The 23,832-nt window shown below is 52.2% G+C and overlaps 1 protein-coding gene across 5 annotated transcripts in view; it reads left to right on the forward strand.

Annotated features, from left to right (window-relative positions):
* Positions 1-15,606: 15,606 nt before the first annotated feature.
* Positions 15,607-23,832, forward strand: part of ST3GAL3 (ST3 beta-galactoside alpha-2,3-sialyltransferase 3) — a 188,454-nt gene continuing 180,228 nt past the window's right edge. For all 5 annotated transcript variants that reach the window (XM_054211301.1, XM_054211303.1, XM_054211302.1 and 2 more), the window contains exons 1-2: positions 15,607-15,726; positions 16,442-16,586. In XM_054211301.1, coding sequence (XP_054067276.1) covers positions 16,472-16,586 — 115 coding nt within the window. In that variant the 5' untranslated portion in view covers positions 15,607-15,726; positions 16,442-16,471. The remainder of the gene's footprint in view (positions 15,727-16,441; positions 16,587-23,832) is intronic.

Here is a 23,832-nt window from a genome sequence, read left to right on the forward strand (position 1 = left end):
TGTTCAGGAAAGTTCTCACTTTTATGAATGGTTCCAGTGGGCTGTGAACGCTTTCGGTATGCAATGCAAGAGAGGAATAGAACAGGCCTGCTGCCCGGGCTCGTCCACCTTACCTGGGGGAGTTAGTCGGGTGGGAATCACTGCCTGGGGTATCCCATGTGGGCCCCTCATGCAGCAAGAGGAGCCAGTAGCCCAGGAATTGGGATCCTGTCCTCTTCAGCCACACTGATGGCTGAAGGAAGAGCTGCCTCCTTGCGGGCTGTAGGCAAGGTGGGTGGCTGGTGCGCTGAGATGTTGCCATACCCAGGCTGAAGTCCTCCATCTAGAGTTAAGAGAAACCTGTCTCTGCAGCTCAAGAATTTGTACCAGCCGCTCTCACATCCAAGCAGTGCCTGTGACCGCACTCTGGTACATCACATACAAGTACGCTGTAGCCAAAGTGAACTACTTCAAGAAGTATAATGGATCAAGTCCACAGTCTTGCTGAATTTAGGGAGGCAGGGGCTGTGTTGCACCCCTGGACCTCCAGAGAAGCTTCGGACATGGGGATCAGGTGATTGTTAATGTGAGTTAATGTTAATTAATATGCTTGGACTCTCATTTCCTCAAGTGCTGCTGCTTCTCTTCAGCACAACATCTCTGTACCTTCTGGGTTAATTCTCATGCCTAGCCCTGCAAACAGGGGTTAATTCAAACTTTGTTACTGATAGCCAGAAGCAGTTTAAAAAAAAAAAAAAAAAAAAGAAGAAGAAACAACTCTGTCTGCCGCTGTCCTGGGTGCAGGTCATGGTGCCTTTGCGTGTGGGTGGTGGGTGCTGTCAGGCTGCAGGTTGGATGTGCAGAGGAGACAGTAACTTGCAGCCAGCTCTATTGAAAATGGGAACGGTGTGCTGCTGCTGCAGGCAGGGGGCTGTTCTGCTGGGAGCAAGGGAATGGGTGACAAGAAGCAACTGCACCGAAGGGCTTAGCAGCCCCTCTGGTTGGAGCTGCGGTGGCCTGCGGTGGGTGGCTGCCCAGGCTGCTTGCCTCTGCAGCAGGGGACGCAGCTTTTGCTTGTCTAGGCCCAGCAGAGCCAGGGCAGGATGAAGGGAGCAGTTGTGTTGGCAGCCAGAGAAGGATCTGTCCCAAGTCCTCTCTGGCTTTCCCATTTCCAGCTGGATTGATGTTTCCAAACACCATTTAACAGCTGGTGTCCACAGAGGCTGGCAGGGAAGCTAATGCTCTTATTCCGCCTTTCTCCTTCGCATGCGGGTGGGTAACATGGGGCATGTACTTGGACCCTTGGCCCTCCTTGCAGTGGGGCTGGGGGCAGCCCTGCTTTTTCTCACTGGTTGGAAGTGAAAGGCTCCTCCTGGATCCCTGTGGGAGCAGGGGTCTGCAGCGCTGTCCCCAGCAGGGAGGCCCCAACATGGGCCCTCGGCGCTGTGCAGAGCCTGGCAAGGGGAAAGGGACAGAAAAACAGACCTTGGCTCTTGTCCCTCCCCAGCCGGAGCAGCTGAGGGGCTGCCAAGGGCTGCGCGGCAGGGAGAATAAAGACGGCGTTCATGGGAGCTGCACGGCTCCAAGCTGCCGGGCTGGGAGCCAGGCACGTCAGCACCTGATGGTCCTGCTCGAGGAAGGGCTTCTCACTCCTCGCCTTCTCCAGCTGAGCTCAGGGCTTCTCCAGACAAGCTGTACTGAAGGGGTCCCAGCACAGTGAGGTCTCTCCTGCCCCGCTACCCTGCCTTATCTAGGCTGGGCTTTTGCCTGCGTGGGGCATCTTTGGCACCAGTGGGGGGGATCTTTCCCCAGGAGCCCAGCTCCTGCGCTCCTGCCCTGGACCATGATGCCTGAGGCAGCTGCCCAGGGTCCCTCCTGCCTGACTGTGTTCTCCAGCCTCCGTCAGTTTGTGGGGGACCTGGATCAGTCCCTCGCCCGGCTGTGCAGACTCTGCGAAGGAGCGGCCTCGTCATGTGGTGGCGGAGCTGAGGCTGCAGGGATGGTTCCCAGAGCTGCAGGGCCAGGCTGCGGGGGGGCAATCCCTGGGAGCTGGGCTGTCCTTGCCTCCCACAGCAGATCCCCACCCCTTCTCCAGGCAGCCTGGAGCACCTCAATCCTTCCTTCAGGAGCTGCTGCACAGAAGAGCCCTTGGACAGCTTTTTTGGGGAGATGCCTGGTACCTGCTGGGGGAGACTTTTCCCCCCTCCCAGTGAACGGATGCCTGGCTGTGGCTGGGCCCTTCCCGGTGCCTCAGAGGTGCGTTGGTCTCACCCCTCTCCCAGCAAAACCTGTCCCACAGCCCTACAGGGGCTGAGATTGCTCAAGGCTCTGCTCCCCGGGGATGGCTCTGCCAAGGATCCCGGTGTGAGGAGCAGTGAGACAGGTCTGTGCCTGGGGCGTGTCCCTCTGGGAGCTGCCGCCCGGTCCATGTGGCCTCAGCCCTGGGTCACCAGCCCGGGAGAGGTTTGGTTGTGGTGGTGTCGCCCTGCTCTCTGGGCTCTCGACGGGAGCGCAGCACGGGGTGGAGGTGAGTAGGTGGCACTTCAGGTTTGAGGTCAAGTATGCTTGTGACATCCTGGGGGCACCAGCCTGGCTGGGATGACATCAGTGTGAGTTGGCTGCATGGTGATGCAGCAGGCAGTTCCTCTTGGACAGCACAGCACCAGGGGAGGTCCGGATGGAGGGAGCAGGGCTTGTGGCTCAGGGCAGGGGGCGGTCACACTGCCTGTGGGCTGGGCTGGGTGCATGTAGGGAGTCTCCCAGCAGCTGGCCAGCAGTGGTCACGGTGGCGTTGGCTGCGATGGGCCCTTGGGCTGGTATCCTGGAGGCCAGAGGAGCTTGCTAGAGATGTGTCTCTGTGTACTGCCAGGAGGGATGCTGCAGCAGAGGCCAGGGCTGCCCTGAGCCCTCTTCTTCCACAGTCCCTGCAGCCACTCGTGAGCTGGCGGAGGGCACACGTGGGTGCTGGTGGGCTCCATGCACCCCAGCACAGTCATGCACAGCGGCAGCGAATGCAGAGGGTGCTTCAGGTCCTGTGGCTGAAAGCATATGAAACACATCCTGAAGGCAAGTAAGTAGGGGCTCGTGCACTCAAGAGGGCTGTGGGATGCTGGGCTGGGTGGTAACGTCTTGTGCTCCCTGTGCTCTTGCTTTGGGAGGAGGTTGGACAGGTATTTTGCTGACCAGCTCTGGAGCGAGAGAGAAGAGATGGCTACAGAGGGATGACATGGCTGCTGGTGGGACTGGGGTGCAAGGAGAGCTCAGATGGCAGCTGGCAGAGCAGCCGGGTGGGAGCTTGTCAGCCCCGGTGTGATACTGGGCTCATGGGCTGCATGTAGGGCTGGACCCTGAAGGAGCCCCTCGCCTGTTGCAAGGGCAGTGCTGCGGGGCCGGTGTTTACCCTGCCATGGTGTGCTCTGCCCTGAGCACTGGCTCCTTCTGGGCAGCAGCTCTCCTGGGAACACTGGAGTGGTAGGGGACCAGCCTGGGGGTGGGTTGATGAACCTGTCCCCATATGTCAGGCAGCTCTGCTGGGGCTGTGCTTGCCTTCCCAAAGCAGCCTTCCCTCCTGCTCTGACCCACTAGCATCCCTAGGGCAAGGCATGGGCTCTGCCTGCTGGCTATGAATCTGTGTCAGGGCCAGAGTCTCTGCTTGGGGCTGGATTCGTGCTCTCATCCTGTAAGCCATTCCTACAACAGCTGGTGTGTCCCTCCTGGCTCCTCCAGCAGCATCTCTGCTCCTTTTCCCACTCAGTCGGGTCTATTGGGTGGACAATTGCCTGAGGCTCAGCATCAGTGGCCATGCTCACTGTCAGCCCTCATGGATTCGGGATGGGAAGAGAGGAGCTGACGGCTTTACCCTTTGCTAACAGTGTTGCAGGGCACAAGGCCAGCCCTCTTCCTGGATGGGCTGCAAACTCAGCCATGCTCTTCTGCTTCTCCGGCTTTTCCCGGGGGCTGAGGTCTGAGCCTGCCTTGCTGCTGCTCTGCCAACTTGCCCTCCAGCTCCCTGTCCCACCGCGCTTGCACCCACAGTGCTGTCAGTTTGCCTGGCTGCGTGCACTTTCGACTTGTCGCAGGGCAGCACCCCCCTTTCACCGTTGTTAAGGGATTCATGGCAGCGGGCTGTGAAACCCCCTGTTCCCCTCTTCCCTGCCCTGCTCTGTCCCCCAGGAGGGATGATCCCTGGGGAACTGCCTGTCTCCCCTGGCTGGGACAGCCCCAGCCATGACGCTGCACCTGGCCGGGATGCTCTGCGCCAAGCACTGCCCCTGGCATGCCTCCACTATGGGGATTACCCAGGCACAGCACAGGATCCCAATACCCTGTGCTGGTGCAGGGCAGAGGAGCTGACAGGGACCAGCCATTTCCATCTGCATAACGGCAACTGGAGCACAACCACCCTCAACCCACTCCCAGGATATTTTTAGGCCTGGCTGCGCCGATGACGGAGAGATGACAGGCTCGCTCCACACCCGGACCACAAGATGCCTCTCCCACCGGCAGCTGCCTGGTGCGATGGGAGGAGCGTGGACACCCGGCAAGGCTGCTCGGGGCCGTAGTGTGCTGTGGGCTGGAGCCACAAACATCACCCCAGGAAAGGCAGTACTGTCCCTGTTCAGTGGCTCTGGGCTTGCTGGGAGCAGCTGCTAGCGCAGGATACCTCCATCCTTCTCCCTCTGGACTTGCACAGCTTCACAGGTCTTGAGAGAGCGGGTTAATCTCCAGATCTCACCAGCTCTTGAGCTTGAGAGTGTGTCCCAGCTTGTGAAGGAAGAGGAGGGAGATATCTGAGCAGATGATGTGGGACTGAAGTGTGGGCAGCAACATGCTTGCATGTCGTCACTTGCTGTGACCACAGAAGAAATGGGAGCTCCTTCAGGTGAGGAGCTTTTCTTTTCTGTGGGGCCTGAGGCTCAGGAAAGCATTATGGAGGGAACAGACCAAAAACTCCCCTTTTGGGCAGACCCCTGGATGGGGATGCAGCTGGCACAGAGGAAAGTGCGGTGAGACGCTGGAGGAGAGGAGGTCTGGGGCAGGAGGCTGTCCTCCTTGGCCAGGCTTGTTTGCTGCGGGTCCCCCAGCACTGCTGGGGGTACCTGGCATGAAGAGGGTGCCTGATGTTCTGGGCACAGGCAGTGACACATCACTGCTGGGAGGCGACAGTGCCAAGCCACGGCTGTGTCCTGGGTGCTGGTGAAGGGGGGTGAGAGCCCAACACTCCCAGCAGTGCCAGGATCTACGGCTGGGTCCAAGGAGAGCTGGGCTGGGGCTGGCTGCTCTGCCCAGCTTCATGCTAGGGCTGACGCGCCAATCCAGATGGGCTGTAGGTGCTGGGCTCTGAATGCAGGACCCTTCCGGGCGGCCGCGCAAATCATCAGTGCTAACCCACCCCATCCACCAGGAACCAGCCTGTCAGGGAGGATGCCATCGGCACCGGCAGCTCGCTGTGGTTAGCTTCCCCAGTCCCTGTGTTGGAAGGACTGGCCCCGCTGCAGGCACGAACCTCCCTCCGCTGGGTGCTGAGCCCTGGAAAGCGCCAGCCCTGAGCAGCTGCCCTGTGGACCTGCCAGCCTCCCCCAGCGTTAGCGGTAATTCCAGGCTCCCTCCCCTGTGGCACAGGGAGTTGGTTTCCAGGGGAAGCTTTGCTGGGGAGGCTGAGCTCGGTCCCTGTGTGCTGGTGGCTGAGGTGGGTGGCCTGCGGCTGCCTCTGAGCTGCGGTACATGGGAAACGAGGGACTTGCTGGCCTGGCTGTTCCCCTGTGGCTGCTGGGATGGGGCAGAGTCCTCTGTGGCTGGGAGCTCTGCATATACGCTGTTTAGGACCCCTCTTGCTACAAAAGGATCCAGTGTCCCCCTAGTCCTGTTCTCACTCGTACCAACCACTGTGGGATTGTGCGAATGGTGGTGGAGGTGTTCAAGCCCAGGCTGGATGGGGCTTTGAGCAGCCTGGTCTAGTGGGAGGTGTCCCTGCCCATGGCAGGGGGGTTTTAACTGGATGATCTTTAAGGTCCCTTCCAACCTGAACCATTCTGTGATTCTGTGATATACTGGGGGAGGTTTGCTGTGCTGCAGCAGCCCCCCCCTCCGACCGTGTCCCTTGCCTATGGCTGGCAGCTGCCGTCTCATGGTTGCTGTTGGCCCAGGTGCTGCCAGCAAACACAGCACCTGCAGACACTTCCCCCTGATTGTGCTAACTCTGTGTGACAAAAAGCGGCTGCAAGAATACACAGGTTGACACAGATGCTGACTCTCCAAAACCAGCGTGCTCCTGCCCCGCAGCCAGAGCTCGAAACCTCGGCCGCATCCTGCAGCGCAGGGTGAGTGTGGTGCAGACCCACGCACCCAGCCCCTGCACCCCCCATGCTGGCCCTGCTCTGCCCTATGGCCCACCCCATGCCACGTGGCGTCTCTCCTTCCTTCTGGATACGCTTCAGCACCCAGGAGCAGGGCAGACACTAGGACACGTCAGGGCCGCCTCAGCTGGGCCCCTGCCAGCCCAGCGCCCCATGCCAGGCACCCGCTCTCGTGCCCACGGGTAAAGCACCTGCACCGGCAGCTCCAGCACCTCCTCCCACCGCCTTCCCCGTGACGGGCAGGATTTGCGCAAAGTCGTCGAGTTGTCTGGCACTTTCCCTTTCCTCCCACTGCCTCTCCTCGCCCCCCGCCCTCGCTGCTGCCTCCCCTCTCCTTCGTCCCTTTCCCGAGCATCGCACTTATCCCAGTCTTGGGTGAGCAGGGGCTGGGATGCCGCAAGGAGTGTCTTCACTCTGGGCGCATGGCTCTGCATCCTGGGGGGTTTTATGTCCCTTGGTGCATCACAGAGCGTTTCGAGAAGGGGCACTCACCCACAGAGAGGGTACAGCCTGTGGCTCTGCAGGCGAGACATGCCCTGGGAGCTGCTTATCACAGCAGTGTGTCCGACCATCCCGCAGTACAACCTCCTGTGCTGCAAAATCAATGCTTTTTACAACAAATCACGCAAGGAATGGGGGCAGCAAAGGCGATGTGAAACGACTGATTCCAAAGAAGTGTGCTCGTACCCATGCTATCACTTCTGCCCCAGCCCAGCAAAAAAAGGGCACGTGGCCACGATCTGTGTCTGAAATAATGACAAATGACATCATCAAATTTTGAATAGGGCATGATTCAGCTGCCAGGGAGTGGGGCTCACCTGGGACTGACGCTGGCTCACAGCCATTTCCTTGGGGCACGCAGGGAAGTGATCAGAGCGACGCAAATGGGAGAGGTTTGTAAACCCGAAGCCGGGACTGATAACGGCAGAGCTGTGGGCTGCTTGCGTTTACGCTGTGGGTTTTGGCACCAGCTCGCTTAGCTTAACCAAAGCTGGTTGCTGCATTGGGTGAAGGTCGCTGGTGTGTTAGCTCGGGGTCAGAGGCACCAGGGAGCAGCTGGAGATCAGGTAGCAGACTGAAAAGAGGAGCCCAGTGGCCGTGTGGCTCCATCACAACGGGCCAGCTGAAGCTGCACAAGGGCTTGCTAGTGCAATTAATTAAAAAAGAACTGAAGCTCCAGGCTGGAAACGTGGCATTCCCTGGGTAAAGGGCTGGACATGAGCACTGCTGCAGGCAGGCAGCCCGCGCTTGTGAGCAGTGTAGTGCCGCGGAACCAGGTCAGGCTGAGTCGTGCTTTCTTCTAAAAAAACCACGTGCATGAGCTGGAAGAGCAGGTCAAGATGACTGTCCTCAGGCTGAGCTCGTCCATACCCTCCTCACTGCCTTCTCCAGCACGCAGGGCTCACTCCTGGCCTCCTCTTTGCTGCTGGAGCTGCTTGGACAGGAGACGAGGAGCTTCCCCGCACGTACCCGGGCAGGAGGGGTGAACCCAGGTTTGCATACGGACCAGGGCGAAACAACAAGCGTGACCATGCGACAGCCCTTCCTCCAGCCACAGAGAATGAACAATCATATTAAAACTCGAGACTATCTAATCTTACGTGCAAGCTGCTGCACACTGGGGGTGGCTGCTCCTTCAGCCTTCAGCAGCCGTGTTGCAAAGAAATGTATTTAATTTCAGGCTTGAGTTTTTGCATCAACTGTGCACCTTTGGACCCCCCCCACCCCCTTCTGCCGAGCTGACACACTGCCCCATAGCAGTGCTCTGTCCCCCCGCATCAGCAAGGAGACCTTCTCCAGGGGCAGCGGAGGAGCCCACGCTCTTCACACCTTGCACAGCCTTATTTGCTGCATTCCCAAGCCTTAGCTCCTTTTTCACAGTACCGTCGCAGTTCCTCAGGATTTCTGTGTCCGTGTTGAAGTCTGGAGAGCTGGAGCAGACGTCAGGCTGGCTTTGCCAGGGCTGTAGAGCGGCACAAGTCCTGCCGTGCATCTGCTCGGAAATCCCCTCCATGCACCTCTGGCTCTTGGAGCCATGGCGCTGCGATGCAGGCTCATAGCAGCAGTTGTGTGTGGGGACAGCTCTCTTTTTTGTTGGTTTTTTTTTTTTCTCCTTAATTCCACCCCCCCCGCCCCGCTTTCTGGGAGCTCCTCCACCCTGCAGAACAGTCTGTCCTCTCTGTACCCACGTACCTTCCTTTGCAGCCCATTACAGTGCCGTGGGTTGTGATCGTTTTATCAGGCCATTCGGCTCGCGCTGTAGCGGCAAACAGCCTGTTCAGAATTTTATCAGCCACAAATGTAAGCTTTCACCTTGTCATCTAGACAATTGATTTTAAAAACTATTAAATAGCCCTGGACCAGGAAACGGTCACTGGGTGTCTAGGTACGCTCCCCGTTGTTGATGTCTCCCCATTAAGACTTGGCACACTGACAGACTTCAAAACAAAACTATTAATGCGCATAGTTGTTAATCTATCGTGAGCCTTATTAATTCTTTGTAATACATGCTTTTAATTAAAATCCTATGTCATTGTTGATGGCAGGGGAGAAGCTGAAGTGTGCTATATAGATGCTCCTGCTCTTACCAGCCAAGACCTTTCCTTTTGCCCAGGGAGGAGTTTCCCTGCAAGGTCCATGCTGTGTAACGCAGCCCCCAGGATGCCCTTAGCTGTGCTCTCACCTCCCCGGCAGCAGTCTGGGTCTCTCTGCCATTTCCCTGCACATCACTTTGGCTCTTTGAATTACACTGGCCTCACACCAGTCCAGCATTTGTTAAAAATTAACACGTGTGTTTAGGAGAGCCCAAGATTATGTCATCAAAATGTCGTTTGTGAACTAGCTGGGCCTGTGGCATGAATGTGGCTTGTTTGGGGAGCTGCAGCCTCTCCTTGTGCCACTGCTGTGCCAAATATCCCTATCCTCTGCGACAGCACATGAGACAGGGTCACTCCTGCCATGGCTGTTCCAGAGGAGGCAGCGGCTGGACCGGATCTGCCTGCCCTGCCTGTCCCTTTCAGCTATTTTTATGGCATGAAAGGGGATGGGGCGATGCCTGGATGGAGGGCTCGGGATGAGCCCATCAGGGTTCATGGCTATCGCAGCTCTAACCGTGTCAGAAATTCAGGCTTATTCAGCAGTTGTCCCAGAAACTCAAGGGCAGCAATCCGGTTGTGTGCTCCCCTGGCCCCAAGAGGCAGCGCGGGCACAGCTGGAGCTGGGTTCCTTCCACATTCCCGCAGCACCAGTGCAAGGAAACCTGCTGTGATACCCAGTGGTGGCACATGGGCTGGGTAAGGTCCCCCGTTTCACTCCCATGGCTCAGGTACGTTTCATTGAGGGAGAAAGAAAACCCTTCAAATGGCAAATATACAAGGACTATTTGAGCTTCTATCTGAGTTTCTTTAAGAGACAGAACTAAAGCTGGAAACTCCACCCAGCTTATTATTTTTGAGAAGCTGTTTTCGTGGTGTGCAGCCCAGTAACTAGGCACTGCACCAGATTCCTCAGCAACTCCTGTCACTGAGAGCAGGTTGGGGAAAATGTCAAGAGGCATTGCGAAATATTTCCCTGACAGCACACCCAAACCAGCCTGAACGCCGGCGGGCACCACTCGGTTCCGTGCTCTCCTCTGTTTCACAGCACAGTTCACCTACTGAGAGTTGGGATGTCTGCTCCCAGGGAGCTCACTGCGGTTCAGCACACCTTGCTCCCAGGCTCAGCTTCCTAAATCCCCCCCCAAAAGTGGCACCCCTCTCCCCTGCGGCGGGGTCTGTGCCTGGCCCTGGACAGGCGACGTGCACCTGCAGGAACATGCTGGGAAAAGGAGCCACTGGCTGCCCAGGTGAAATAACCGCTGGCCAGAGGGAAATCCCACCGGATTCTGGCCTGCAGAAGGTCTCTCATTCCGCTGAGGACCTGTGGGCATGGCGCCCGCCTTGTGCTTGCTGCAGGTGCAAGCCCGCCTTTGCGGATTGGCCTGGGATGCTGCTGGAGAGGCAGCCACGACACCCGTGATCCCAGTAGGGAGCAGGCGAGGGACTTGTGTGGGGAGTGGAGGTGTCCTCCACCACCCAGCTCCACGCATCATGGTCCTGGGTGTGCAGCTGAGCCGTGTGCTGCCCAGGCCAGGCGGCTCTAACCTGCCAGTGTCAGGTCTGGAAAAGATTTAGGACAATCCTGCCTGAATGCTTCGTCTGATGCTCTGGCAGAAAGGACCAATGCAGCCCTTTGAGACAGAGAATAGGAAAAGGCAGATTTAATCCCTGTGTCAAAGCATTAGGGAGGCTCATTGTGGGATTCTACGTCTTGAAAAGGCTTCAGGAAAATCAGAGAGGCTGTGTAGAGCATAAACGCAAAAAATGGCTTGAGGGTAGGAGGAAAAGCCTGGCAGTAAGAGAATTAAGCAACTCGGTATATTTAGCTTATCAGAAAGATGGATGAGAGGGGGGTTGCTTGCAGCATATGTGCAGTGTCACAAAGAGAAAATGCCAAGCTCTGAAAGGCTCTTTAATCAAGCAGAAGGCAGAACAAAATGGTATGTCTGCAAGCTGAAGCCAGACACAGGGATGTGGGATGCTCTTCTGAACGTGAGGGTGAGGGACTCCTGAAACAGACCCAGAAAGGTGGGAGTCTCCAACGCTTGTCTTCAAATCCAGCCTACCTCCTTTCTTGGAAAATATGCGCGAACCAAACGTAGCGTATTGGAATTAATGCAAGGAGATGAAGCGCTGAGTGGTGTGCTGGCCGGCTGCTCACTCTCCTACGGCCGCGTGTCAGGCAGGACCTTTGGATCATTTCAGCTGAGGAAGACCTTGGGAAACGCGGTCCGGCCAGGCTGCGCGCTCGGGGAGCCGTTCGGGCAGGCTCCGGGTGTTCACCTGCGCCCGTAGCGGTAAGTGCAGCTGTTCGCTGTTGAAAACATCTGGAGGGTGGCAGAATTTTTCAGCCAAGTCCAGCTTGTTTCAGCTTGTTTTCTGTGGGACTGCTGACAATGCTGTTCAGCATTTCTCTTCTTAGAGTAGCCAGAGCACCAGAAATGTAAAATGCCATCCACAGACTCATCATGCTCAGAGCCTGTGTTTAAGAATAATACGCAATGAGTGTGTGAGATGTTTGGCCAGAGAGATAAAGACAAAATACGAGTGTCTTACAGCCCAGGTCGCATTCCCCAAGCCTGTGCATCAGCAGAGGTAATCTCTATCTAGCCTTTACTGGAAAGAGATCTTTGCTGTAGCATTTAGTGGTATTTAATTAATAATAAAATACTATGTTAATTAGTATCAGGTCTGATTTGATGACATGTAATTTGGGAAGAAGGATTACAGCGTGAGTATTAGAATGAGAATTTTTATAGGGCAGAGAATCAAAATGAGATTAGCAGTCTCGCTACAGAGGGAGCCCGGAGGCTGATGTGTGTGTGTTCGGCAACCGATGCAGATAGTTACAGCATAACTTTATTTACTGATGGGAAAAGAACCTGTAGCTGTTATTTGCCTTTACGTGTCACCCCGTATAATGCGCGGCTCAGCCACCATGAAAGAAAAATGCAAGCAGGCATCATTCCAGTGGGAACGCCCCGTGGTGCTCAGCACCACGTGTGAGGTGTGTTTGCAGAACAATTTTGGCATGTCCCGGGAGGGCTCCTTCCAGAGGAAGGAAAGGAGGAAGCGTTGCTGATGGTCACCTCCACGTGCCGAAAACCCTCGAGGGATGTGAATGGCTGAACCAGCTCCTGGCCCCCTCACACAGCTTTGACCCAGGTGCGCTATATGTGCGGAGGGCACCGGGTTATGCCTAGTCCGACGTGAGCCCCCCAGGCAGCATGCAGGGTTGATGCAGGGACATGGGGTACAGGACCCCTCACCACTTGCTCCGGGCACCGACCATCCTGAGTTACCAGATAACGCAGCCACCAGCTGTGCCCTCTGCCAGAGCCTTCTTTTTCCAGCCCATGGCCAGCGTTGCTGCAGGAAAGGCTCTGCAGAGACGTGGGCAGCTGCGGGCACTGCCCCAGGGCTCGGCGGGTCGACCACAAGCGGGTTTTTGTTGAGCAGGGCAAGCTGCAGCTCTTGCCCTTTCATTTGGTCAGTTTGGCTTTGAAAAGCTCCAGAGCATTCTGGAAAGTGGCACAGCAATATGATAGGATTTAATCAGACTTAATTATTCCCCTGCTGTCGATCTCCTAGCAACATCCAGCTTGACATCTGCCTGCGAATGAAACATGTAAGCTAAGTAGGAACATGTTCAGACTAAAGCCCTGCTACTCGAACCAAATCACTCCACTAATCATTGCCTTAATTCATCTCGTGGCCGTTAGACAGCTGCTGGGAGCTGGTACCTGATTTCCATTGAGGCATGGCACTCACGTCCCGAGTTTTTTTCCAGCCTGGCAAGAAGCGTGACTTTATCCTGGGCTCTTTCCAGAGTGCTGACACCTGATAACACCAGGTAGAGTTTCCCAAGTGACAAACGCGAGCTCAGGAGCAAGCCCCAGCCTTGTCGCTATCTGGCTTCATGCTGTAGGTCCTGCTTATCTCATCAGAAAAACCAGATCACCCGCTGTGCCTGCAGACCGCAGGGTTTAAACTCTGAGCGCACAAGTCTTAGAATCAGGGCGGTTTAGGTGAGGTTTGAGGATGGTCAGAGCGGATGTGGCACGGCGGCAGCAGGCGTCGCAAGCAGATCTGTGTCACCAGGGTGGCAGGGAGAAGAGACCCAGCTTATGCAGCTGGAGGGATGAAGAGGCAAAAAGAGGAGCCGAAGCGTTTGTAAAGCAAAGCCGAGGTCCAGCCAGGCACGCCGCGGTGCAGGAGTCGGTGGGGTTATTGGAGGAAATGAGCCTGTGGCTGAGTGGGGGCCAGTGAAGGAGGTGCCCAGCCCAGCCATGCACCGGTTCGCCATGAAACCAGAGGGAAGGGATCTGCCTTGGCTGGGTGAGCGCAACTGTGTCCCCAGTGGGTCAGCCCCAGGGAGATGGGGATCGGTCCAGGCAGCGGTGGGGTGGGCAGGCCTGCAGATGGATGGGACTGTGTGGATGTGGTCGTGGCCCTTCTCTGTGCACCTCCTCGGGGGGATATTGGTGCCAGTGATACCTGGGTGTTGGCACAAGTCTGTTTGGCTCCTGCGCTGCGTCTAGAAGTTGTTATTGGTATAAAAAAGACCCAACTGGATGCCAGAGAAGCATGTGTCTCTGCAGAGAGGCAGAGGGTATCTATGAGCCCGGCTGCACGAGTGCAGCACATGCAGCCATGTCACACTAATTTCATCCATGCTGAACACAAAGTGGAGCTGTGTGAGCCCCTGCCAGCTCTCCCTGCAACCTGCATGGGCTCTGCCTCTCACCAAGTGCCCGGGATGGGCTTGGGCAGTGCTCAGCCAGTCCTGTGCCGTCCGAGGTGGTGTGTGTCAGTCAGCATCGGCACTTGGGCTCGCTGGCAGCAGGAACTGCCACCACGCTGGACACGATCCTACTTAGTTTCACTTAAACTCACGTGGCTTTTTGTTTACCTTGTGTTATCAGTGACTCACAGAGGGTGGAAACAGAAAATCACTGGGCTCCTTTACTGTCCTGAAGATGCAAGTTTATTCCTGATGGTCTTTTTCCTTTCTGATGATGTTTGCCCTCTGTGCCTAATAATTTCCCTAACTGTTTATCATTCCCTCCCTGTGCTGCCTTATACTTGTGTTTCTCACTTGCCCTGTGCTCAACGAGTATTAGGGCTACCCAGCAAGACTGTGGGGCCAGCAGTGAAGAGGGTGATGCTGTGGGGAGGGTGAGATGCGGGCTGGCAGCCTTGCAGGATGGAGGTGGAGACTGTAACATACCAGGAATCGCGTGGAAGTGGTGTTGGCTCTGCGGTGTGATTCGTGCTCTGCTGTGGGAGGGCAGCTGGGGTGGGCTGTGCAGCCCAGCGTGGTCCAGTGGTGGAGGCTGTGCAACACTGGGAAGCCCAGGGAGGTGATGCAGTGCCTTGCAGTGGCTGGGCAGGACCTTGTTGGGTATGGTGCGGTGTGAGGATCTGCAGAAGTTGGAGGATAGTGTGAAGGCAGTGACTCGGGGCAGTGACTGGGTGCTAAACTGGGCAGGGTAGCACAGCTAGGTGCAGTGCGGTGCAGTGACCGGCTTGGGCTGCTCAGTGCAGTGGCTCTAGGTTAGACTAGGCAGAGCAGAGCAGTGGTGAGAGGCTGTGCTGAGCAATGCTTGGAGGTTGGGGAGTGCAGCAAAAATGCAGTACACTGCGATGCAGTGACTAGAGGTGAGGCCATGCAGTGTCCCTGTTGGGATGCAGCAGCCGGGTGGGAGGGTGAGGTGGGACCGTGCCCTGGCTGCAGTGACTGCAAGATTTGGAGGTGTCGCAGCTGTAGGAAGGTGCGGTGTTGTGCAGTGCAGTGCTGCAGCTGGAGCAATGTGACAATGCGGAGCTTGACAGGCGGTGTGGTGCCTGGAGGGGCCCTGCAGTGCCATGCCTGGAGGAAGGAATGGCATCGTGGAGCACCTGAAGGCACTGCAGTGGTTTGGAGGTGCCAATGAGTGATGGGAAGTGCAGCTGTGATTTGAGGGAGCAATGCCAGGCAGTGACTGGGGAGATGCGGAGCAGCGCCGTCCAGCCACTGGAAGTGTGGGGAGGGTGCAGTGCAGTGATGGAAGAGGGCAGTGTGGTGCAGCGATGGGGCGTGTGTGTGCCAAAATGGTACAACGATCAGAGCGGTGCGGTGCAGTGTAGCACCAGTGGTGGGAGGGGGGATGAGTGCAGTGCAGTGACAGGGGAAGGTGAGCAGTGCAGTGCCAGTGACGGGTGGAGGGATCAGAGCAGTGCAGTGACAGGGGAAGGTGAGCAGTGCAGTGCCAGTGACGGGAGGGGGGATGAGAGTGGCGCAGTGCCAGAGGAGCGGTACCAGTGCAGAGCAGTGCAGTGCCGTGCCAGTGATGGGAGGCGGGGATGAGAGCGGTGCAGTGCCGGAGGAGCGGTCCCAGCGCGGTGCAGCCGAGCGCTGCATCCAGCGCCGCGCAGCGCTGGCGGGCATGGGGGGGGTGGGGGGGGGTGGTGTGGCGGGGGGTTTCCGCGCATGCGCGCCACCGCCCTGCCGCAGCGCCCCTGCGGCGGCGGACCCCCTGCCGCCCGCCCGCCCGCCATTGGCTGCGGGCGCCTCCCGCGATAGGCTGCGGGCGCGGCCCCCCGCACCGCCCCATTGGCCGGCGGCGGCCGCTATGCGAGCGGGTGGGCGGTGCGGCGCCCCGCCCCGGCGCCCCATTGGCGGCCGCTGTGCCCCTCAGCGCCGCGGCGGCGGCGGCCGGTCCCGCTGCGCCGCGCCCGGCATGGCGGTGTCCGCAGCCCCGCGCCCGGTGGTCGCAGCCGGCGGCCGAGCGCCCAGAGCCGGCGGCGGCCGGGTGAGGAGGGGCGGAGGGGGGCGAGGGAGGGCGAGGGCAGGGCCGGCCTCAGCGGCCCGACGGCGTTTGGGCGAGCGGGGCCCGGCAGGCGGCGGGGTGCCTGGCGGCGGCGGTGCCGTTGCCCGTTCAGATTCCAGCCGGATTCTAGCCGGCCGTTGGCAGCTGTCAGCCGGCGGCCAGCTGCCGTCCTGCTCGGGCCGTGCGGGCCCTGCTCCCCCGGTGCCGTCTCAGCCTTCAGGGTAGCGTGTCTCCTCCCTGCCGCCGCGGGACCTGCGCTGCTCCCGGCCGGGGGCCCAGCTCCTGCGGGCCCCGCTGTGCCCGGGACACCCCCGGGCAGCCCCTGGGTTTGCTTTGTGGCAAGTCTGGGCTTTCCTGTGCTCGCCAGGCCTCCTCGGCTGTGCCGGCTCTGGGACTGGTTATCTGTAGCGGGCTGGGGCGTAAGTGTGAAGAGGGAGTTGGGCTGGTGCCTTGTCACCGTGTTGCGGTGACCTCCTGCCGCTCCGGAACGGCATTTACCCTTGTGACACAAAAAAAAGGCAGCGGCTGGGGGTGGTAGTTCTTATTTCCCCAATGCGGATGGGGTGATTGGTGTATTTTATCTTGTGGAGAGCACGGTTTTGGATCTGTGCGTTACGGTGGGTGTGGGATGGCATGTTTTGGAAGGATGACTGTTGGAGAAGGTGGCTCCAACCTCAACATAGTTTTTCTTTCTCAGGTCATGTAGAAGAGCAGATTTAATGTGAAGATGGGACTGTTGGTGTTTATGCGTAACCTGCTGCTAGCCCTCTGCCTCTTTCTGGTACTGGGATTTCTGTACTATTCTGCTTGGAAGTTGCACCTTCTCAGATGGGAGGATTCAAGTAAGTATGAGCACTGTGTAACTGTTTCTGGGCGCCTGAAAATGTCTGTTAAATAGTTGCAATAGTACTGACGAGGTTCTGAGTTAGCAGCATTAGAAGGATGTGATTAAGCCTAATCAAATGCTGGAGCTTTTAGTATACTTAAGGGGTTGAATTTGTGATTACCTAATGCTCTTTATGGCTCTTATTACTGGGTACAAAAGCAGGTTCACGCTCTATAAATTTAGTATTAGAGACTTCTCTAGAGAATTAGAGTTCTTAGAATATTTTGTGTTAGTTTATGATTCCTAATTGTCAAAATAAAAAGTCTGTGTGCTGAAGTTTTTGTTCCCTGAATCTTTCTGTACACTTTAAAATATCTAAGACAAGGGTGTTTTTCTCTGGTCAATTTTGATTTCTTTCTATAATCATATATGCTGGTTATCTTGTCATCTTACTTTGTCCTTCAGAAATCCTCGTCTTCCATTTGTCTTCCATCTTATTATCTGCCAACTATCTGTCATCTAAAACGCTGTGTCTCAACCTTTTCAAGTCCAAAGAGACATCTGACCTCATTGAATACAATCTGAGGATTGTACTGTGCGGTAATGCCATAGGAGGTTTTAGTTGCAATGAAATACAAATTAGGCTGAGGTTTGATTGCTCACTTACTGCTCTTATTTTTGATTTTGTTGATTCCTTTCTTGCCTGCATGTAAGAATTTTGTATTGAAAATACAAAAAATATAAAACTATTCCCTCCTCTCCTGCCTAAAACACAAGCCAGTCTTCTCTGCAGCTGTTCCACGGGCTGTTTCAGATGTCTCACAGCCGACCGTTGCTCCCTGGATCAGCGGCTGAGAAACACTGATCTAGAAGGATTGTTTTTCTGTCTGACAAAAAGCCATCGGTCAAATTCCATCTTCACTGTATTGTGTTTCTGTGCGTGCTGCTGGAGGTTTCTATGGCAATGCTTATTAAACTTACTACTTTTCTACTTCTGCATGCTCCATATCTGTTGTTATGTGCTCTAAGAAGTTTTGCGTGACAGGTGATTTGGATATGACATTTGCACTGATGCAGTGATTTTGACAGGAGGACTGCTGAGGTGTCTTGTACTAAACGGGTATTGAAAGACTGAATTTGTAACAGGAGATGCATAGTGTCTTTCTTAGCAGGGCTTGTTTCTTCAGGTTTGTGCTTCAGAGAGGGTGTCAAAAATCTTGATTGTGACCTTCTGAAAACTAGCACTTTTGTTGATGAGGTATAGAAAATCCTTCCTGCATGAAAATAAGTAAAAAATGTAGTTAAAAGAACAGTTTTGCCTTATCTGGTACCACATAATGATCTGTTATGAAATTATACCTCCTGCCATCCTTTGCTTCCTTTGTACCCCCAGAAATTGTGTTGGACCTTCTCAAGGCGTGCAAAAAAAATCTGTCAGGCCACAACTTGTATGTGAACTTTGTTAAATGTGGAGGAGAAGCTTTGTGTTTATGTGCCATGTACCAAAGTGCTGGGGTGGGTTCTAAATTTCTTCAGGTTTTGCCTCTTTGGAATTTGTGCCTTTTAGTTTTGCGTGCCATTTGTAATTTTACGCCATGTCAGTCCCTGGGGAGTTCTGGTGTAACTATGCCCTGCGATGCAATGTGGCAAATCTATATGGAAACATTGTGGATTTCTACTACTGTCTTTTGCTTAGAAAGATGACTTTTAAGTTGCAGCCTAGTTAGAGTAATTTCTGTTGAGCATATTGGCCGCTTTTGGGTACCCGGGATGTTCTGACAGGAGCACCATGAGGTGATGTCACAGACTCTTTGTTAGGTGTGTCTCCTTTTTTCTAATCTTGTGTGTAATATGTGTTCTTCGTTTATTCTTGGAAGTTGCAGTGCTTGCATTAAGCTCCTTCAATGTGTACAAAGCAGTGATGCCGGTCTGAAGATTTAGCTTCTTGATCTTTATCAGTTGTTACAATGGTATCTGTTGTGATGGTATCAGTTGATATCGGCTATACCATTGTTGCGTATCTTCTAGACACTTTTATGGACTGTCTCTTAAATATCAGATGAAGCTCCTTGAAATATCAGTACAAACAGCAGTCTAGAGTAAGAGGGCAAAATTTTATGTGATTACTTTTGAAAACAGTTAACGTGGTACCAGTTTTCAGTTGATCTTCAGAGTTTTGTTTGCATCCTAAAATGTTTTATGTATCGTGTAATTTTACACATAAGGAACTTACGCAGATTTAAAATTCAAATTTAAAAGGCTATATTGGGAAACTTGATATGAAGAGTTAATGTTAAGCTTCTATAAATAAGCTCTTCTAAGTTAACAAATGACAGAATTGAAGTTGCTCATTTAACCACGATTAGGCTTCCTTGGGCATGTGTAATATGATACAACGTATAATGGTGCAATTATACGTTCTATTTTCTGAAGGGGAGGCTTGCTTAGTTCAGTCGGCAAGACAGGTGGTGCTTGATAGCTGTTTGTGGTTTTATTTCCTGAATTACAATTCAGTATGTGACCTTGTAAATTTCCTTAAGATTGATAGGATAATGCTGATGTCCCGAAAGGCAACGCTAAGTTAGATGTTTTAATTTTGGGGTGCTTAATAATCTAAGATTATTGATTTTATGTGTAAGTTATCTTCTTATTTTTTCTATTTTCTTGTGACCAGTGTCTTTACTGTGTAACAGTGACTCTGTTAAAGTTAAATGGAGACTGGTTTTAGTAAACTTGACACCTGTATTTAATATCAGACACAAACAAATTTGCCATAGAGTATTGTGAAAAATATTTCTTACTGCTGCTTGTGTGGTTTGTTCAGTTAATGTTTTAGAAAATGCCTGTGTATGTTGTTGTTAGGGATGCATTTGAATGGTAACTCTGTAAGGAATTTAATCATGCTGAGGTATGTTTTCATTTACTTTAGCAGCTAAAAATACATAGTTAAAGCAATTTGTTTATTCATACTTCTGACACCTCCAAGAAAGGAGGCTAAACTTCTGAATAGACTGAAGGACACACATCTATGTTTCCCTTAGCATCTCTATTTAACTTTAAACTGTCCTTGAGTAATGCCTTAGCGAGTTCTGAGATATTGTTCTCCTTACTGTGTGACTCTACACCTTGCCAAAATACAAAGGAGAATAGGGAAGAATTAATTCTCTAAGGCTTATCTTTCCTGTGACAAGAATAGATTGAATTCAGCTAATGTGAACTAATTAAGGTTGAATTAAGTTCAACTGCTTCTTCCTTTCAAGGCAAACCTCCAGTGACTGCTACCCTTCTCTCATCCTTTTAGTGAGTATCGTGGTTGGCTGCTCTTCCCTGAGCCTTGTTTCATGTTGAGGGCAATATATTGTTAGTTCTCAGAACAGTAGCAAAGTCCAAAAAAGTGGTGTGTAACATTATGTGAATGTAGAAGGGCTTTTTAGTTCTTGTGATCGTTCGGAATATATGAGCAGTATTTAGGACAGAGGTAAGCTTTCCTTTTTCTGTTTTCTTTCCTGATTTCTGTAATGCAGCTTCAGTCTCTGACAATAGTGGTAGGAGATGTACACTGTCCTTGCATGTTCTTCCCAGACAGGCAATAATGACAGATGCCACAAATCTCTGATTAAGAGTGTTGAGTTGCATGGAAGTGCGCTAAGCACGTAGAATTGATAATGTGATGTGGGAGACAAACAAGGAACTAAGAAGTTTGGTATCGGGTTTAGCTGTCACGTACCTTCTAGAAGGACCTTGCAGCAGCAGCAGATAATCATAGCTCTGTTCATTGTGTTTCTGGACACTGAGTTGTCAGGGCATTCTTACGTAGTAATGGTAGTGATAGGAGCAGGTTTTGAATTTCTGAGACATGCACTGCAGCCTCTTTGCAAACAACTGCCTGCCCTATCCCTTCCACCTTCTCTGGTGCATTTGGCTCTGAGGCGAAGGAAAATGTTATCTGTGGAGTGTGAAGAAGACAGCACATGGGAAGGTGCCCCATTATCTTTGAAAAGGAGGACTGGAGATGGAGTCTTGCCGCTTAGATTGGCTTTATTATCTTGGAGGAACGCATCTTTACCCATAACAGAAGGGCAGAATATAGTCATATTAAAATTTAATACTGATGTTTGTTACCTAACCTGGTATGTGTATAGCTGATTTTGTAATTTAAAAATGAATGTGTTGTAAGGAAGGAGTGATTCCATTTAAAAATGTCCTGGTTATGGAAATACTAGACTCATTCCTCCAGGGCAGCTTTTTTTTTTTTTTTTACCTTCTTTCAAAGTAGTGGAATATACTTGGGACAGGGACAGTGTAACGCTATTTTCCTGTTCTCTATTGTATTTCTAGCTACATTAGCATGGAATTAATGTAGAGAAATACATACTCTACTTTAGGTACTTTTGCCAAAACCTAAGTTAATACAATTTATAGCTATAGATTTTGAGCTTGTCAGTTTGAATGTGTCTTTTGAAACATCGCCAGGTATATTCTGTTGATGTCTCCATAAAGAAATCAAGTCACTACTCTGTCATCTGTTGCTCCATGTTATTTTCAACTCTAATTCTGGAAAGGCAGCCAAAGAGATAAAGCTCTGGGAGGAGATTTTCTGAAAGTATTTCAGGACCCTTATCCTTTTTATCCTTTTTTTTTTTTTAATGTCTGTTTCCGTGGGAACTGAAGAGACATAAACAGGCAAAACTGACTCACTTCTGGTTGCAGGTTTTTAGTCTGCTTGCATTTCCATGGAAACCAGTCTCGCAGCCAAAAAAAAGGCTAAATTAATCGAAAGCAATCAGACCTTTATCTTTAATATAAATACTGATTTATCCCCTTCAAAGTGAAATGGTATTTTTGTCAACTCTTGTATTAGGGACTAAAAATGTACTGAAGAAATGGATCCTTTTACAGGGGTTTGGAACGTGCATACTTTTTCTCATGTGGCTAAAGCCTCATGATGTGTGATGGTATGTAGTGTGGGTACAACTGTTGTGTCTTGAGTTATTAGGGGTGTTGTTTGTGCTACATTAAGGGAGTGGATCTTGCGTACTGTCATCTGACTTCTTTTCTTTATGTTGTTCAATGAAAAACAAATGAAACGACATTCAGTCGGTGTGTGAGCAACTAGGCCACAGGGACAAACTCGTCCCCTTTGTGGAGAGAGGCATGTAATAGTTTCGTGTTCAGGCCCTCATCTCTGGGAGTTACTGTCCTACTTGCCTTTGCCAGAAGGAGGAAATGCAGGAGTGCTGCTATAAAAAATAACGTCTCTGGGCCAGCTCTATTTGGCATTGGGAGCATAAATCTCTGATGAAAGTGGTTTGAGCTAAGCTGGCTGAACTTATGGTTAGGCGGATGAGGGAGCGTATCCTTTTTTAATGTAGAATTACAAAGCATTCATGCCCCTGGTGTGGGGGATGGCAAGCAAATGGTGATGGTAACCATTTCAATTGCTCTGTATCTATCTATGGCCTTAGCCTTAGGGGGTGTGTGTGTTCTTTATGATAGACTTTATTGCTGTTGCTGCTGCTCCCCAGGCTGAAAAGCCTGAGAGACTTTACACTTGTGGGCATTAGCTTTTTTAAAAAAAAAAAATGTTTTGGACAGTATTATGCAGCCGTGTAAGTTTCCTGAAGCAGTTGCTTTTTTGCTTTGCAGGAAGAGACTGGGAACAGCACTGAGATGGATTATTGTGAATTCACTAATGTTTGAGTTATTAGTAACTTCAAGGTTTGTTTCATCTACTCAGCTGTTCTGTAGTCTGTGTTAGTGCTGTGCTTATTGCACCAAGATTGAGAACAAATGTTTAGAAAGTTCTCACGACACAGATCTAGCTACAGACTTAAGGAATCTCTCTGCTACTTCTTTTGCTTCAGGGATTTGAGGATGACAGTGATGCTTTTTGAAATGTTAAAAATAGGCAGCAGTGTTATTGAGGCAGCAGTGAATATTAGAAACAAAGATGTAAAAATAGGAGTTAAAACAACAGTTGTCTGGTAAAGTAGCTTAACTTTTCTAAGAATTCTCCTGCTGGGCTGAGATGTTCCACTTGTGTTCAGCTTGAAACCAAAAACTTTAGTGTACTAGCTATGGTGAATGATTCTCTTACCTGTGCAGAACACAGAAAAATGGATTTAGTGCCCAGAAATTGTTACCACTGTTCAAGTTACTTTGTGCTCCCTGTTAACCTGCCAGAATAAGGAGCGTGGCTAAACTTAAACTCCTGCAACTCGAGACATCAGTTGCGGTAATATCTTCCACAGCTGTTATTGTGCCAGTTCCTTTTTGCTTGGCTGGAGACAGATGTGTATGTTCCTGATGCCTCTTGCTCCAGCTGTTTGATGCAGCCACACAGAACTGCTGGCCCTTTCCACCAGAGGCAGCTGCCTGTCTGACACCAGGACAGAAGAGATGGTCTGCTCAGCGATTATGAATCAGAACTTTTAAGGTCTGTTTCTAAGGAAAGAGTTAAAAACAAAATAAATAAAAAAAATTCATGCACGCTTCTGTCTTCTAGAAGGCAGTGCTTCACAAGGTAGGCCAAAGAAATACGGGAATAAAAATGCTTCATCTTTTTCTGACCTGTTACTGCATATTTACCCAACGTTACTTTACAGCCTTGCTGTGCTAGGGACTCTGCCGTCTCTCCAGGAATTTCTACTCTTGCGGTAACGTTAACAGTGCAGGACAGAACTCTTGGGGCAATGAGAGATGACGCATGAAAGAGCTGTTGAGGGAGGAAGCAAGCATAATGTTGCCTTGTCCTTGGGATTTCTCCAGAGGAGGAAAATTCCCTGAACACCCTTCTGGCTTTAGGAACCTATAGGTGCGGGTTTAGTGAAGGCCATTAAGAGCACAGGATCCTAAGCACTTTGTGGATTGAATAGTGGCTGTAATGTCGTACTTGAACTCATCTCTGTCTTCATTTTAGCTTTTTCAGCCCTGGGTTACTGTTTTAGTTCTGAGCTAACGTTGCCTTTTTAGCAAGATAGAAAAGGAAGGTGCAAGAATACTTCTCCAACCCCCTACACACAGCTGGGCCTTTAGTTTTGCATCCTAAAATAGTAAGGTGCTCCTGCTTCTCTTGAGAACAGCAGTCTTGTTGCTGTTTGAGTCCCCGTTCAAGCCTTTATATTTCTCCCTCTTTTTATTTGTGTGGCTAGCTGATGGGTGCAGTTGAGGAACTTGCCCAGTTTAAAACAGACTGTAGTTTTATTTGTTTTGCTCAATTGACCTTAACCTGACTTAATGTTTCACTTGCTCATCTCTTGTGC

The sequence above is a fragment of the Rissa tridactyla genome, chromosome 8, assembly GCF_028500815.1.
Source record: "Rissa tridactyla isolate bRisTri1 chromosome 8, bRisTri1.patW.cur.20221130, whole genome shotgun sequence".
Taxonomy (NCBI): domain Eukaryota; kingdom Metazoa; phylum Chordata; class Aves; order Charadriiformes; family Laridae; genus Rissa; species Rissa tridactyla.